This window comes from Carettochelys insculpta, chromosome 1, assembly GCF_033958435.1.
Source record: "Carettochelys insculpta isolate YL-2023 chromosome 1, ASM3395843v1, whole genome shotgun sequence".
NCBI lineage: Eukaryota > Metazoa > Chordata > Testudines > Carettochelyidae > Carettochelys > Carettochelys insculpta.
Window position 1 is genome coordinate 119,789,256 of NC_134137.1, and position 16,750 is coordinate 119,806,005.

Sequence of the window (16,750 nt, forward strand, 5' to 3'; positions counted from 1 at the left end):
CTCCTTCAGAACTTGGAGGAAAGAGCACTTCTACCCATGTTTTTACCCTTGATTGTTTGTTTACAATTTAAAATTCATTCAAAGTACAAACAAATATTCTGTCTGAATCAAATTTATGAAATTGGGGTTAGAAGGGACTGCAAAGGTCATCTAATCTAACCTCTGGCAGGAAGAAGGATTTGTTGTATCTAAACCATTGAAGGCAGATACCTGTCTTGCCTCCTTTTAAAAATCTCTGGTAAAAGAGATTCCATTACCTCCCTAAGCAGTCTGTTCCATTGTCTTTACATTTTTGCTGAGATTTAATCTAATCTTCTGTTCTATAGTTTGAACCTATTGTGTCTTGTCCTGCCCTCTGTGAACAACTTTCCTTCATCTTTTTTATGGAAGCCTTTCAAATATTTGAAGACCAATATCATGTCCCCCTTTTAATCTCTTCTTTTTGAAACTGAGCATACCCAGTTATTTCAGCCTTTGCTCATACAGCTTGGATATGCCATCCCTTTGATCATCTTTCCAGTTTCTCTACAGACATCCTTTCTATATGTTGGTGACCAACATTTGGACACAACACTCCAGTGGAGGCCTAACCAATGCCAGATAGAATGATACTATCACCTTCCCTGACTTACAAGCTGTGCCTCTGTTAATGTGCTCTAAACATGCTTTTGCAATAGCGTCACTTTTTAACTCAAGTTGAGGTTATCCACTACAATTCCCAGCTCCTTCATAGAATCATAGGGCTGGAAGGGACCTCAGGAGGTCATCTAGTCCAGTCCCCAGCTTCAAACAGGATCAGACCCAACTAAGTCATCCCGGCCAGGACGTTGTCAAGTTGGGACTTAAAAACCTCGAGGGATAGAGACTCCACCATCTCTCTAGGCAATGCATTCCAGTGCTTCACCACCCTCCTGGTGAAGTAGTTTTTCCTAATATCCAACCTACACCTCTCCCTCTGTGACTTCAAAGCACTGTGCCTAGTTCTGTCATCTGTCATGACTGAGAACAAGTTCTTGTCATCTTCTGTAGAGCACGCTTTCAGGAAGTTGAAGGCTGCTATTAAATCACCCCTCAGTCATCTTTTCTGTAAACTAAATAAACCCACATCCCTCAGCCTATCCTCATAGGTTATGTGCTCCAGCCCCTCCATAATTTTTGTTGCCCTCTGCTGAACCTGCTCTACAGCAGTGCTGCTGCCAAGCTAGTTATCCTCCATTCTAAATTTGTGCATTTCCCTCTATATTTGTCTGTGTTGAATTTAATTTTATGTTGTCCAGTTCTTCAGTTTATCAGGATCCCTTTGAAACTTAGCTCTATCCTCCAAAGTATTGGCAACCCTCCCAGCTTTGTCATCTGCATATTTGATTCATATGGGCTATTTCTATATTTAGGTCATAAATACATATTACACAACGCTGGACACAGAACAGCTCCCTTTGGAATCCTACTTAACACCTCCCTACATCTAACATCATTCCATTAATAGCTACTCTTTGTAGTTGTTGAACAAGTTGTAACCATAGAAGGGTAGCCATGTTAGTGTGTAGCTTCACAAAACAAAAAATGAAACAACCCAAGCAGTCCTGTATCACCTTAAAGACTAACAAATGTATTAACTGTTTTTAGGTAAGACCCACTACTTTAGATTTAGCTGGTTAATGGTAGTTCTGAACAGCTTGCATTTCTCCAGCTCTCTTATCAGAATGTCATGTGTGACTGCGTGCAAAGTCTTGCTGAGGTCCAGGTATATTATGTCCACCACATGCCTCCTATCCACCAGACCAGTTACCTTGTCAAAGAAGGAAATCAAGCTTGTTTGACATGATTTGTTCTTAGTAAATTCATCCTGGCTGCTAGTTATTACTCTTCAATCCTCCACATTGCAAGAATAGCCTCCCAGGTACCATCAAAACAAAAAGCAGTCAAGTAGCACTTTAAAGACTAACAAAATAGTTTATTAGGTGAGCTTTTGTGGGACAGACCCACTTCTTCAGACCATAGCCAGACCAGAACAGACTCAATATTTGTCTGGCTATGGTTTGAAGAAGTGGGTCTGTCCCACGAAAGCTCACCTAATAAACTATTTTGCTAGTCTTTAAAGTGCTACTTGACTGCTTTTTGTTTTGATAGTGTATAGACTAGCACGGCTTCCTCTCTGTTACTATTCTCCCAGGTACCAGCTATTGTTACACTGACCTGAACTGCAGGCAGCAGTATGCAAATGGTAGATCTTGAAAATGCAAATGGTCACTTATTTGCATATTTGCTCACCAGCAGACACTGCCGCTGGCACAAAAATGGTTGCATAAACATTCTGCCAACAAAACCCCTGCTTTGTTGGCGGTCTCTTATGGCTGGAAAAAAAATCAGGCATAAGAGGCTGCCGACAAAGTGGGGGTTTCTCTGAAAGAACCATGATTACACATCTTTTTTTGTGCCAGTGGCAGTGTCTACCAGTGAGTGAATATGCAAATAAGTTTTCATTTGCATTTTAAGGCCATTCATTTGCATACTGCTGTTGGTTTGGGTCAGTGTAACTATAGCCAATGAGGTCAGGCTGACTGGTCTACAGTTTTTTGGTGCCTCCTTTGTGTCCTTGTTAAAGATGGGCAATTAGGTCTTTTCAAGTCTTCTATAATCTGGTTTCTCACCCATGAGTTTGTAAATATTTTTGCCAATGGCTCTACGATTCTCTGCTAATTTCTCGAGTATTACTAGGTAGAATAGCATCAGGCCCTGATAACTTGAATTATTTCAAATTGGTCAGAAGATCTGATGCATTCTTTAATTATCCCGATCTGTATCCCTTCCACTTTACTGTCTATAGTAACTTGGCTAGTCATTCAGTCATGTGCTATTGTTTTTTGTGGAACAAGTGAAGTGAAGTAGGTATTGAGGAGCTCTGACTTTCTGTAATCTTCCATTACTAGCTCACTTCCTCCATTGAGCAGTGAACCTATACCACCCTGAGCTTTCTTTTTGTCTGATATATTTGAAGAACCCTTTGTCTCTGACATTCCTCGCCAGCTCTCATTCTTTGCCTTGGCTTTTCTCATTTTTGTCAATGCATAATCACACTATTCCCATATATACTGCCTTGATGATGTCCCCCTCCTGACATTCCTTATATGTGTGTAAATACCACAAAAGATAGCTGAAAAGTTCCTTGTGCAGCCCCATTTGCCTTCTGTAGCTCTTCTTTTCCTTTCAGTGGAATACCTGATATTAAGCATCTAGTATTACATGTGTTAGAAACTCCTAGTCCCCACTTCTATTCCTCTACTTCGTAATTGGTGTTTCCATAGGACCTTGCCTACTATTTTTTAGTTACTTGAAATCCACATTTCTGAAGTCTGTGGTTCTTGTTTTGCTTTTCTCATGTCCTCTTTTCCTTAGCCTCTTTGAATTCAGAACCTGATCCATTCCTCTGAAGTTCCATACCACCTTCATGGTATAGTAGAAGCTTATCCAGCTTCCTGGTGAAGTGAGGTTGTTGGCTAATCAAAACTGCCATATCTTGGAGCGGCTACTGCTGCCTGCTAGGAAGCTGTCTCCATGGATGCTTGTTAGCCAATGGCCAAGGATGTTTGGTGAGGTGCCAGCTATGCCCGTTTTATACCATCCGTGACTTTAACCACTAGGACTCACTGTCCCTTCGCGGCGGGCAGCCCGGGCCAGGCTGACGGATGCCCCAAGGTCCTAAACACCCGTGACTTTAACTGCTAGAGCTCAGAGCTCCTTCGCAGTGGGCAGTCAGGATTGACTGACAGGCGCCCCAAGAGTTTGCCCCGTGGAGGCATCACAACTCAACGCTAGGCTCTTAGTACTCTCACCAAATGGCCAGGCTTTATAGCCAAAATGGCTGAGGTTCTTTAATTGTGTTGGCTGCTTTACAGTAACCCAGAGAAACAAGTCAGGCTTATGCACAAACGGTTACCAAAATTTATTAAACTAGATTCTAATCATGTGGTTACAAAATTGCTAGTGCCTACTTATTTAAATGTATAGATGTTACACACACAAACAAGTTACAAAACTGAAGCCACGATCCCAAAGAAAGAAAACAAAGTATAGAGCTCTATTTCAAAATATGTGTACACTAAAGATAGGAGATCAGGTGTGGGTGCTTCTTACCCTCCTTGCATCTCTCGATTCCAGCGGTGCCAAGCCAGGATCTGTCACTCAATTCCACGGAAAGACGAATAAGGGACAAGGCTTAGGGACCCTTTTAGCTGCAGAAGCCTTGGGAGGCTGTCACTTATCTGACCAGCAGATAGATAGTGAAAAGCACTCAAAAATCATGGTGCTGTAGGTCCCATACTTATACCTCTGTAATCCTTTATTCTCTTTCTCCTTTCTTATGCCAAATTGGGGCTGGTCTGTCTGGGTGACACCAGCTCTCGCAAGAGTAGTGTGAACTTAAGTTACACTTGCAAGGGAGAGAAACAATAAGTTTCGACTACTGGACATTCCTTTTATTAGGGTAAATATTTCCCACCTGGGATGTTAGTGTGTGTGCATCAAGTTATTAGTAGGCGCTAAGAGCCATGTCTGTCACAGCTCCTCTGTCTGCTGTGAGCCTAATCGTTGTATATGTTCCCAGAGGCACATTGTAGCAGCACACCTGTGCTTTCTCACAGCTTCAAAGGATGTGCTGGAATTTACGTTAAGTGCCCTGTTGTTTTGGCTCCCTTGTTTTCCCAGCAATGCTGGTCTGAGAGGGGGCTGGCTGTCTGGCTACAATGCTGCAGATGCTGTCCTGCTCCCACGGCCCTGGCCAGGCAGCTGGCTGCCCCTGCTTCTTTGGCCCTGGGAGCAAATGCCAGTTAACTGAACATGCCAGTTGTCCAAATTCTAGGTGACCTGGCTTTTACTGTAGCAAATATTTATCCTAATTAGTTACCTTCACTAAGAGGACAGATTTGACTATTTCCAGAAGACTGAATACTAACTTTTACACAGTTAAAACAAGGATTCATTCTGTTAGTTTCCTAAGTAATCTTGAAATGAATTTTCTCTGATATATTAATGGGTGCCGGTTGGAAGAACATCCATACATTTAGCAGACAGTGATCTCTAAGAGGGATACTCATGTTAGTCTGTAGCTTTACAAAAAACAAGCACTCCTGTAGCACCTTAAACACTAACATTTTTATTTACTAGGTAATGAGCTTTTGTGGGTAAGACCCAGTTCTTCAGATTTGGAGCAAAATTGGGAATACAGGGTATGTGTATAGTAGAAGGAGGGGGAAATGTGGATGGGTGGGAAGTCACCTATCATAATAGGACCTGTGGAAGGAGTAAATTAAGTGGGATGGGTGCTATTCCTGCGACTATCAGATGTGGGGAAATTGTGCTTGTAATGCGTAAGGTAATTGAGATCTCAGTTAATCTCTTTTACACCAAAGCATAGGCCTGGGGGTGCTGTTAGGGTTGGTGCTGAAATGGTTGTAGCCCAGAGGAGGTGGCAGCACAATACAGCATTCCCATAGCTGCACAATAGGCTTCTGTTAGGCCAGTCTCATCAGGAAGTCATGTCAGTGGCAGGATTTCTTTGGCAACTTCTTGGTCCTTGGGTATTTGTATAAACAAGGAAAAGTTATTTTTGTCGCACATGACAGTAAACTAATACAGGGTCCACGGAGCCTCTGTACAAAATAGGAACATGACTAGACTTGGTCTCTGCAAGAACATTTCTTCCCACAGAAGGATGCTGCATGATGAGCAGCCTGATTTTTCTGCATTATTTGCAAACTAAGAATGATAGTGTGCTGGGGTGACATGGTTACCTGGTGCTGTTTGACAGACTCCTCTTGCTGTGTCTTTAAGCCTGGCTCCACTTGACTTATCAGCCAAACAGGAGCTGCACCAACTCTAAGGTGACTGTTTTTATCAGAGTTTTCACCTTTCTTGCTTGGTGGTTGATCCCAAACAAAGTCATGTGGAGAAGTTCTTTCAACCCTCCCATGCCAAAAGCCACTGTTATAACTGACACCTACCTTGATTACCACATTGCTCAGGATTACAGGACCACAACAGAAGTTATTTATCTAATAACCTTTTCTTAAATATCTCCCATGATGGTGATTCTACAAGCACCTTAGGCAATTTATTCCAGTAGTTAACCACCCTGGTTAGTTAGGAAATTTTTCCTAACGTCCAATCTAAATCTTCCATGCTGAAATTTAAGTCCATTTAAGATGATGACGTTTGGGAATTATATTATCAATAAAATAACCTTGATTTCTTATTGCGCTTACTTTCCCTGTTAAAAATGTTGCTTTGTGTGTGGTTAAACTGTGGACTGTTTTAAAAAGCCTAATATAAATTTCATGCTTCAAAAATGTTTGAATTAAATTTGCAAAACAATATTCAGGAAATATCATGATTATTGTTTGTATTGCAGTTGATTATTGATACACCAACCAGTCCAGTAACAAGTGGACTTCCGCTTTTCTTTGTCATCACTGTAACAGCTATCAAACAGGTGAGAGGTTTTTGGAGTGGAGGTGGGGCATAAGATTGTTTATAAATGTAAGATGTCCTATTTTTATTAACTGCTAGCATTACTTCTGTTTGTATGTGCTTAGGGATTCAAAGGAAGATTATCCTTTCTCTAGTTCGAGGTCTTTATTTGTTATCTGCTTCTCTTTTAAGTAGAAATGATGATGCTGGCTTTCATTTATTCAATAGAAGTTTCAAAATTAATTTTTTATACTTAATATAATTGTGCTCCAAAGAACAGTTTGCACAGTTTTGTCTATTAAATGTAGCCAGATGTTTTTCTTTTTCTTCCTAAGTATTTATCCACCAACCTATTCAAAAATTGAAAATATGTGGAGGAAGAATTACAAGAGTAGGTTATGGGATGTAATTATTGTTCTGACCTGTGAAGAAATTTCCAACATAGAGTTGTTTTGGTATGTGTAGACCACTTATGTACAATGTACACAGGATGAAATTTAAGTGTTTTGTTTGAATCACATTAATTTTTATTTAAATTATTAACAGTTTATTATGATGCTTAATGGATTTCACACTTACTGAGTACACTATAGAATAATTTAAGATTTTAAAATAAATATTACCATTGAGCAGGGGTGGGCAATAAGCTTGACACAGATCACCAGGGTTAGCCCTTGGCAGGCTGTCAATGCTTTATTTACCTCTGTGTCCTCAGGTGCAGCTGTGTGCAGCTCCCATTGCCCTGTGGGTCACCATTTTCAGTCACTGGGAGCTGCAGGAAGTGGTGCAGACTGGGATATCGCTTCCTGCATCTTCCATTGGCTGGGAATGGTAAACTGTGGCCAACAGGAGCTGCAAGTGTCTGTACTTGTGGATGCTCAGGTAAATAAAGTGCCGGCAACCCATTAGGGACTAACCCTGGCAAACTGCATCTGACCCTCAGGCTGCTTATTGCTCAACGTCCAGACCATCTTAGCTAACAGCTCTCTTCCTGCAAAAGGCAATTATTACCTCTTTGGTACCGCTAAGAGAGAGCTGTACAACTGCTGTGTTGTGGAACACTGGTGTGCCACAAAGTGACACTTAGTTTGCCTCAGAGCCACACACCAGGAGTGCCATCAGTTTGTGTGCATGCATCCTGGTGCTTAGTGGGGGAAGTGCATGGTGACAGTGGTGCCTCTGGGGTGGCAGCGGCTCCGGTGAGTTGCCAGCATCAAGTTAGAGTAGGGGTGCCTGGGTCTGGGGGTGAGGTTGGGTATTGGGTTATAGTGGGGAACAGGGGGTGCCTGGTTCTGGAGGAGTGGAGGAAGATTGGATTAAAGTGGGTGTCTGGGGTGCGTGGCTCTGGGGGGGCATTGAGTTAGAGATGGGGGTCCGAGCTGGGGGTGCCTGGCCCTCAGGGATGGGGATGGGTTGCATTATTTATATATATTATAAATAATATTTTAATAATATGATTAATTATTATAATATAAATATATTGTATTTATATTTTATTATATAAATAAAATTATATTTATATAACATATATATATATATTGGATGTTCCGTGAAATTCTAACAAGTGCAGAAGTGTGCCACGAGGTGATAAATGTTGCTGAGCACTGCTCTAAGGGGCCATCAAATGGGGATGGTGCATGTTGGTGGGTTGTCTTTATTAAAACTTTCTCCAGTAAAAAGGAAAGAGGACAAAAATTTTGCTAAAATGAAAGCCCAAAGTAATACTTCACGTTTTCAAAGCTTTAACTGCTTCCTTTTCCGCATCTTTATTAAAAGGCTTACAATATACTGTGTTTGCCATGGTACTAAACAGACTGAGATCTCTGTCTAATAAACCTTGTTTAACCCTGTTTAATGCTGGACAGTGACAGCTTAGTTCATCTAATGTGAAATAACAGAGCGTACAATTGTTTGACATTCTGTAGGAACACTTTACTGTTCAGAATTATATGGTGCTATATGCCCAGTGCCAGTAGTTAAGACCCTTTGTACTGACCTTAGCTAGTTATTACCTTTCTTGACTACTTCTTCCGGGGTGTTGGGGTGTCCAGGGAGAGGTAGCACCTCTGGTGTGGGGACTTGTCTCTCTTCGGGGGCAGTTCGTGCACCTTGGGTCCCCACCTGGCACCCAGCTCTCACCTGTGGCTCCAAGAAGCTGTAGCATGCAGCGCCCATGCCTTGATAAACCGCTTTGACAGGCAGGCTAAACCAGGTGAGGGTAGCCAGCAGGTCTGAGGCCTGCGGTGAGATAGGGAATTGCCTATCCCAGCATGCAAAGTCAGCCCCAGCGGACTGGGCAGATGAGATCAACAGCAAGATCCAACGGCCAGGAAGGCAGTTCTGCACCGCTCTGTGGAGAGCAAAGGGCATGACAAGGCACCAAAGACTGCATGGCCATCCACTGCAGCCTAGGAAGTCCCAGCCGTGACGACTTTTCGTGCCACTGGAACCAGGCTTCTGAGGTCGAGAGAGTGGGACTGCCCCTGTGCAATGGCTTTTCCACTTTAAACTCTCCTGCAAGGTTCTTTGCACATTCTCATCACTTTTGTCTATCTCAAAGTCCTGCAGCAATAGTGGAGGGCTGAAGTGACAGGTGGAGATGACCACTGGGAGTCGTAGCTCCAAACCTGCACGTAGGTGGCCTGTGGACTTAGGTCGCTCGACTCTGACCCCAGGACGACAGAGGAGTTCAGCAGCATCTCAGGTGACTGAGAAGGCCTTTGTGGGAACAGCACTGCTTACCCTCAAAACGAGGGAGGGGACTAGAAAAGGTGTCTCAAAACTTGCTTGTCCCAACCAAAATGGCCAGCACGCCACAGCTGGCAGTTTTACTTTCACAGTGGTCGAAAAACAGTGAAAAGAAAGATGAGACTTGAGAGAAGAATGGCCCTCGTAGCAAGAGAACTGGCACGTTATAACATTGACATAGCCGCCCTGAGTGAGACCAGACTGGCAGAGGAAGGATCCATCTGCGAACCAAAAGGAGGTTACACCTTCTTCGGGAAAGGCAGGCCAGAAAATGAAGACAGAATCCACAGAGTGGGACTTGCCATCAAGACATCACTTCTGCACCAGCTTCCTGACCCATCATCTTGCATCAGTGAGCGTCTGATCAAGCTCCGTTCCCCCTCAACACTCTCACCACCTTACAGTCATCAGCGCTTAGGCCCACACACTGACTTGCAGCGACGAAGCAAAAGGAAGTTTCTGTGAGGACCTTGACCATCTTGTGAAGCAACTCCTTCCTGGTGACAAGCTTCTCCTGTTTTTTTGCCTCAGTCTTCACGGACAAAGTCAACTTTCCCATGATGGTCCGAGATGATGCAGTATGGGAAGGTGGAGGGCAGCCATCTGTGGGGAAGGAACAAGTTCTGAGCTATCTAGAAAAACTAGATGTGCACAAGTCCATGGGTCTGGATTTAATGCACCCCAGGGTCCTGAGGGAATTGGCAGGGGTCATTGCCGAACCTTTGGCTATTATCCTTGAAGACTCTTGGAGATCAGGGGAGATACCAGATGACTGGAAGAAGGCAAACGTAGTGCCCATCTTTAAAAAAGGAAAGGATGACAATCCAGGGAACTATAGACCCGTCAGCCTTACCTCAATCACGGTGTTGGTAACATGAATGCCAATGACCACCTTTTTCTGAGCTTGTGTGCAGAAAACAACCTGATGATTACCAACGCTCTCTTCAGGCACGCTGATAAATACAAGACCACATGGATGCACCAGATATCAAAGCAGTGGCACCTGATTGACTATGTCATCAGTCTTAGGCGTGACATTCGAGATGTTAAGATCAACAGGGCCATGCGGGGAGCTGAGTGCTGGACTGACCATAGACTCATCAGATCAGTCCTTATGCTGCACATCACACCACTGCACCACAAGAAGCTCAAGGTTGTCAGACCCTCCTTCAACATGGGGAAGCTGCAACATACTGGTCATCATGAGAAATTCACAGCCTACCTTGACGAAGCGCTGACGTCCCATGGACCTACCTGACTGGAGACCCAACACAAAAGTGGGACCAGTTCAAAACCCTGGTGATGGAGTCAGCCAAGTCAACACTAGGACTGAAAAAGAGAGTTCTCCCAGACTGGTTTGATGAAAACAAGGTGGCTATCATGAAGATCTTAGGGGAAAAACAGAACGCGTTTCTGCCATGGCAAAACGATCAGTCCTCAACCTCCAAACGTGATAGTTTCAAACACCTTCAGAGCCAGGCGCAAATGGCACTTTGCAAAATGCAAGATGAGTGGTGGGAGAGTAAAGCTGACGAAGTCCAATAGTGCACTGTCACCAAGAACTCCAAGATGTTCTTCAGTGCTGTCAAAGGGCATGACCCTTCTGAGGGAGAAGAACAGCATCAACAATAGGTGGAGAGAGCACTTCAGCAACCTTCTCAACAGACTCTCCATTGTCAACCCTATGGCCCTAGACCAGATCCCTCAGAAACCCACAATAGACAGTCTTGACCTGCCCCCTACAATGGATAAGATCAAAAAGGTAATCAACCAGACCAGCTCTGGCAAAGCACCTGGGATGGATGGTATCCCTGGTGAAATTTTCTAAGTGGCAGGACCAGTGCCATTTGAAGCCTTTCACAACATCTTCATCAGCATCTGGGAAGAAGACAACATGCCCAAAGACTTTAAGGATGCCACAATCATCTCACTTTTTAAGAACAAGGGAAACAAAGCTGACTGTGGACATTACTGGGGCATCTCCCTTCAGATACAGGTACTGCTGGGAAGATCTTGGCTCAAGTCATCCTCAACTCTCTGATCACCAGCCTCTCAGAGGAGAACCTACCAGAGGCACAGTGTGGTTTTTGCCCAGGCCACAGCACCATTGACATGATCTTTGCTGTTCGTCAGTCCAGGAAAAGTGCATAGAGCAGAACTTGGATCTGTGCGCTGTCTTTATAGACCTGACCAAGGGGTTTGACACCATCAACAGAGAAGCCCTGTGGATTATCCTGTCAAAACTTGGCTGCCTGAGAAGATTTGTTAACCTCATATGCCTGTTCCATGATTAAATGACTAGCTTTGTTCTTTCAAATGGCGAGTCCTTGGATCCATTTGAGATATCCAATGGTGTGAAGCAAGGGTGTGTGCTGGCTCCAGTGTTGTTCAGCCTCTTTTTTTCACACGTGTCCTCAGCCACGCAGTTAGGGACCTGGACCATGGAGTCTACATAAAATACAGATTTGATGGGTCAGTTTTCAACCTTCATTGCCTGAAAGCTAAAACCAAGATGCTTGAGAGGCTCATCCTTGAAGCCCTCTTTGCTGATGACTCTGCACTTATGGCACACAAGGAATCTGATCTCCAGCTCATAGTCAACAAGTTTGCTGATGCTGCTCACCTCTTTGGTTTGACCATCAGCCTAGAAAAGAGTGAGGTACTGTTTCAACCTGCTCCAGGATCTGCTGTTCTCCCCGCTTCAACCTTTATTGAAGGAACACAGTTAAAATCAGTAGAGGAGTTCAAGTACCTTGGCAGTGTGATAGCCAACGATGGCTCCCTTGACAAAGAAATCAATGCCAGAATCTGCCAGACCAGCCGGGCACTAGGACGTCTGAGAGCACGAGTGTTGAATCAGCACAATATCCGACAATCCACTAAACTGAAAGTGTACAAGGCTGTAGTCCTGACCAGTCTCCTGTATGGCTGTGAAACCTGCACCTTGTACAGAAAACATATAAAACTGTTGGAGCGTTTCCACCCACGCACCCTGAGGTCAATACTGCACATTCGACGTCAGGACAGAGTTACGAACCTGGAAGTGCTGGACACAGCAGGAACCATGAGCATCAAAGTCATGATTCTGAACGCCCAGCTTTGCTGGACAGGCCATGTCATGCGAATGGATGAGTCGAGAATCCCTAAGCAACTCCTTTATGGTGAACTCTCCCAGGGCAAAAGGAATCAAGGTAGGCCTCGCAAGAGATATAAAGACTGCGTGAAGGCCAACATTGCTCATGCTGGTTTAAAACCAGATCAGCTAGAGTAAGCATGCAAAAGACCAAACAGGCTGGCATGCTCTTGTATGACAACTTTGAAGAGCAGCAACGCATACGCCTTACTGATGCTCAGGAGAGGAAGAAAGCAACAGCAGCAGCTGCACTAACAGAGCCAGGACATTCCCTTGCCCCTGCTGTGAATGCCCATGTCATTCAAAGCTTGGACTCCTCAGCCACATGTGAGTCCACAACCGATGAGCCTGTGCAAGCTCAAGACGTCCTCGTTGGACACGACAGACTACCTACTACTGACTACTTCTAACTAAAGTATTCTGTCCTCGAAGATAAAAGTTGAGGATACAGGACATCACGAGAGAGATGTTCAGTTCCATTCAAACTTCAATTCAGTTCAAAACTTTTTGGCTTGCTCTGGAGGCTCATTATTCCAGTACTGCATGCCTCCATTGGGGTTTACCCCAGTTCTGGTCCCTACTAAGAAACTTCCATTGTGGTATTCTGGGATAACTGGCTACCACTGTAGTTATTTGATGTCATGTGACAATGAATGCAAAGAATATTCATTCTGCATATTTCTTATTCATTGGCTGTAATTACAATTACAAACAGGAACAGTTTCATTGCTTCGCACTGCATGACTGACTATATTCTGCTATGAGATTCCGTATTTTCTGGTTGTGGGAAGCACAACAGCTAGCTTTTTAGGGGATGGCTTTCCCACTCTAAGATCTGGCAGATTATTATCAACAATCTGTTGTGGTTTGGCAACAATCAAAGACTACTATGGTGGAGTGTTCCACATAAGACTACACTTGTAGCCCTTTATGACTAGCATGCACACTTTTGGGGTGAGCAGGACAGGACTAAAATTGTGCATACTGGGATGCTGCTTGCCCTTGTTCTCCTTCCCCTGACTGTCAGGGGGTGAGGGAAAAGCACACAGTTTGTGGGCATGTCTTTCACTCTGGGTTGGCGAGGTGAGGGGCAGTGGAGTAACTGATGCAGACTGTGTGCTTCCCTCCCACTGCCTGATCGTGAGAGGAAAGGGAAGAAGAACAAGCCGTGACCTGGCGCACACTGCTTTAGCGCACACGCATCCTGCCCTCCCCAAACGGCGCCCTCAGTGATTGCCGTCAAAAGTTGCAGGTGGTGCAGACTTGGGTGGGGTGCTTATGGTGGTGCAAGTAAGCAAACGTTTTTGCCAATGGAGTAGGAGGGTGACATGATGTCCCCCCCCCCCCCGCACACGTGTGAATTCACCTCTCCCTGGACTCTGCCCCCATCCCACGTTGGCTGGAAGTGGAGGGAGGAAGGAGCAGTATGGTAGATGGAGGGGAAAGGAGTGGAACCTCTGGCCCCTACATGGAACTGCTGCTTCTGTGTGCAGGGCTGGGGAGTGGAGTTCTGCTTCTTTTCCTACTCTGGGAGTGCCGGGGGGGGCATGAGGGAAGGGGATGAGAAAAGGAGCAGAACTTCTAGCCCCACCCCACCCCACCCCACCAACCCTCTACAGAGACAGCTCCATAGAGAGGCTGCAGGGTGGCTGAGCTGGGACGTTGTCTCCTTTCTCTGCTGCCCCTCCCAGTGGCGAAAGGATGGTGAACTCCTAGTCCTGCCCCCTTCCATGGATTTGTGCTGCATCTCAGGCCATCAGGGCTTGTGGGGAGGGCCTGGAGTGCTACAGCTGCTGGGAACTCCGGGCATTCTGCTGTTTTTTCCTGCTTGCTCCTCTCAGTTGGGAAAGGAGCTGAACTACCAGCCTTTCCCTCTGCTCTCCTGCAAAGCTGCCAGTTGCCAAGTCTGTGTGTCCAGGTCTGTCCCATCTAAGAACAGTGTGGTGGTATGGCTTACCAAAGCTTGCTGCCTTTTTTGCAGTACTGGCTGCTTGTATAACAGCAATAGCTGTAGGGGGCACGTTACACAGTATTCCAAAGACTACACAGTTCCTTATTCATTTCTGGGTTCAATTCAAACTGGTGATTATTGATCTCTTGGGCAGGGAATTTCAGCTGTGCCTGAGGGAGCTAAAAGCAAAATTCCCTTTGAATTCCAGCCTTTAAGCTCTGAATTTTAGGTTCTAGGTGTTTGGGGAATCACCTATGTTAGAACCTGTGTGTTACAAACCCCTTGGGAACAAACCATAACATTCTAAAAAAAACATTGTGGTTATTCTTTCAAAAGTTTACTATACAGTAAACTGCTTTTTACCATCTTGGTTAAAATGAAACATACACATAGTTTCCTTCTTCGAGTGTCCACGTGGGTGCTCCACAATAGGTGTCGGGCTCGCCTGGTGTTAGCCGATGGCCAAGGATGTTTGGTGAGGTGCCAGCTATGCCCGTTTTATACCATCCGTGACTTTAACCACTAGGACGCACTGTCCCTTCGCGGTGGTCAGCCCAGGCTAGGCTGACGGATGCCCCAAGGTCCTAAACACCCGTGACTTTAACTGCTAGAGCTCAGAGCTCCTTCGCAGTGGGCAGTCAGGATTGCCTGACAGGCGCCCCAAGAGTTTGCCCCGTGGAGGCGGCACAACTCAACGCTAGGCTCTTAGTACTCTCACCTAATGGCCAGGCTTTATAGCCAAAATGGCTGAGGTTCTTTAATTGTGTTGGCTGCTTTACAGTAAACCAGAGAAACAAGTCAGGCTTATGCACAAATGGTTACCAAAAATTTATTAAACTAGATTCTAATCATGTGGTTACAAAATTGCTAGTGCCTACTTATTTAAATGTATAGATGTTACACACACAAACAAGTTACAAAGCTGAAGCCACAATCCCAAAGAAAGAAAACAAAGTATAGAGGTCTATTTCAAAATATGTGTACACTAAAGATAGGAGATCAGGTGTGGGTGCTTCTTACCCTCCTTGCATCTCTCGATTCCAGCGGTGCCAAGCCAGGATCGGTCACTCAATTCCGCGGAAAGACGAATAAGGGACAAGGCTCAGGGACCCTCTTAGCTGCAGAAGCCTTGGGAGGCTGTCACTTATCTGACCAGCAGATAGATAGTGAAAAGCACTCAAAAATCATGGTGCTGTAGGTCCCATACTTATACCTCTGTACTCCTTTATTCTCTTTCTCCTTTCTTATGCCAAATTGGGGCTGGTCTGTCTGGGCGATGCCAGCTCTCGCAAGAGTAGTTTACACTTGCAAGGGAGAGAAACAATAAGTTTCAACTACTGGACATTCTTTTATTAGGGTAAATATTTTCCCACCTAGGATGTGGGTGTGTGTGCATCACGTTATTTAGTAGGGGCTAAGAGCCATGTCTGTCACAGCTTCTCTGTCTGCTGTGAGCCTAATCATTGTATATGTTCCCAGAGGCACATTGTAGCAGCACACCTGTGCTTCTCACAGCTTCAAAGGCTGTGCTGGAATTTATGTTAAGTGCCCTGTTTTGGCTCCCTTGTGTTCCCAGCAATGCTGGTCTGAGAGGGGGCTGGCTGTCTGGCTACACCTGGCGCCGCAGATCGGAAATCTTCCAGCAGTTTCTCCTGGATCATGCATGCGCCGGCGCGCGCCGCTCCCTTGCGCATCCCTGGCCACGTGTGCGATCCGGTCCGCGCCGGTTCCTTCTTAACCTCCATCGGCTGCAGACGGAATCCACTCAGGCTACGGCCAGAGTCAGATTAGGCAGTGTTTTTAGGTGCAGATTGTTTTTTCTTTTCAAAAAAAAAAAAAAAAAGAGAGAGAGGACAAAGAGAGTATTTATTTAAAAAAAAAAAAAAAAAGAAAACAATAAAAGAGAGGAAGCAGAGAAGAGTAGTGGACGTAAAGGCCAGTAGGCCGCCCGCTGCCTGCAGGCGGGTGTCCGCGATTCGGGGAAACAGGCACGGACTAGGTGCTAAGTACCCTATTAACAGTACAGACTCACTGCGATGGCTTCTTCGGGCTTTAAAAAGTGAGAGTCCTGCTGTGAAGCTATGCCGGCCTCCGATGGGCATAGTGAATGCATCCGATGCCTGGGGGAATCACACGTTACCCAGAAGTGTTCCCACTGTGCTAAGTTCATGGCCAGGGCCAGGAAAGACAGAGAAATGTGTCTTAAAATGCTCTTGTTTGATAAGGCCCTCCACCCAGACGTGCTGGAGAGGCAATCAGAAGGGCCGTCTGGGTTCCACAAGAGGAAGGCAGCTTCTCTCACCACCTCGGTGCAGAAACAGAGGAAGCTCTCCCCAGCTCGATCCCTGCTGGTGGTTTCAGCGAGCGGGACGGGCGGAGCGCACAGCCCCCAGCCGCATACTCAGGCAGGCGGCACCGCGGCAGCGCACGTGGCAGAGGCTGAGCCTCCGATT

General features: G+C 45.3%; 1 protein-coding gene across 11 annotated transcripts in view; it reads left to right on the forward strand.

The window, feature by feature from the left end:
• The window catches only part of ATP11A (ATPase phospholipid transporting 11A), a 270,256-nt gene that overhangs the window by 150,051 nt on the left and 103,455 nt on the right, over positions 1–16,750 (forward strand). For all 11 annotated transcript variants that reach the window (XR_012645033.1, XR_012645038.1, XM_074990476.1 and 8 more), the window contains one exon: positions 6,407–6,487. Coding sequence is in view for 6 of the 11 variants with exons in the window: in XM_074990476.1 (XP_074846577.1) it covers positions 6,407–6,487 (81 nt within the window). In the remaining 5 variants the exon portion in view is untranslated. The remainder of the gene's footprint in view (positions 1–6,406; positions 6,488–16,750) is intronic.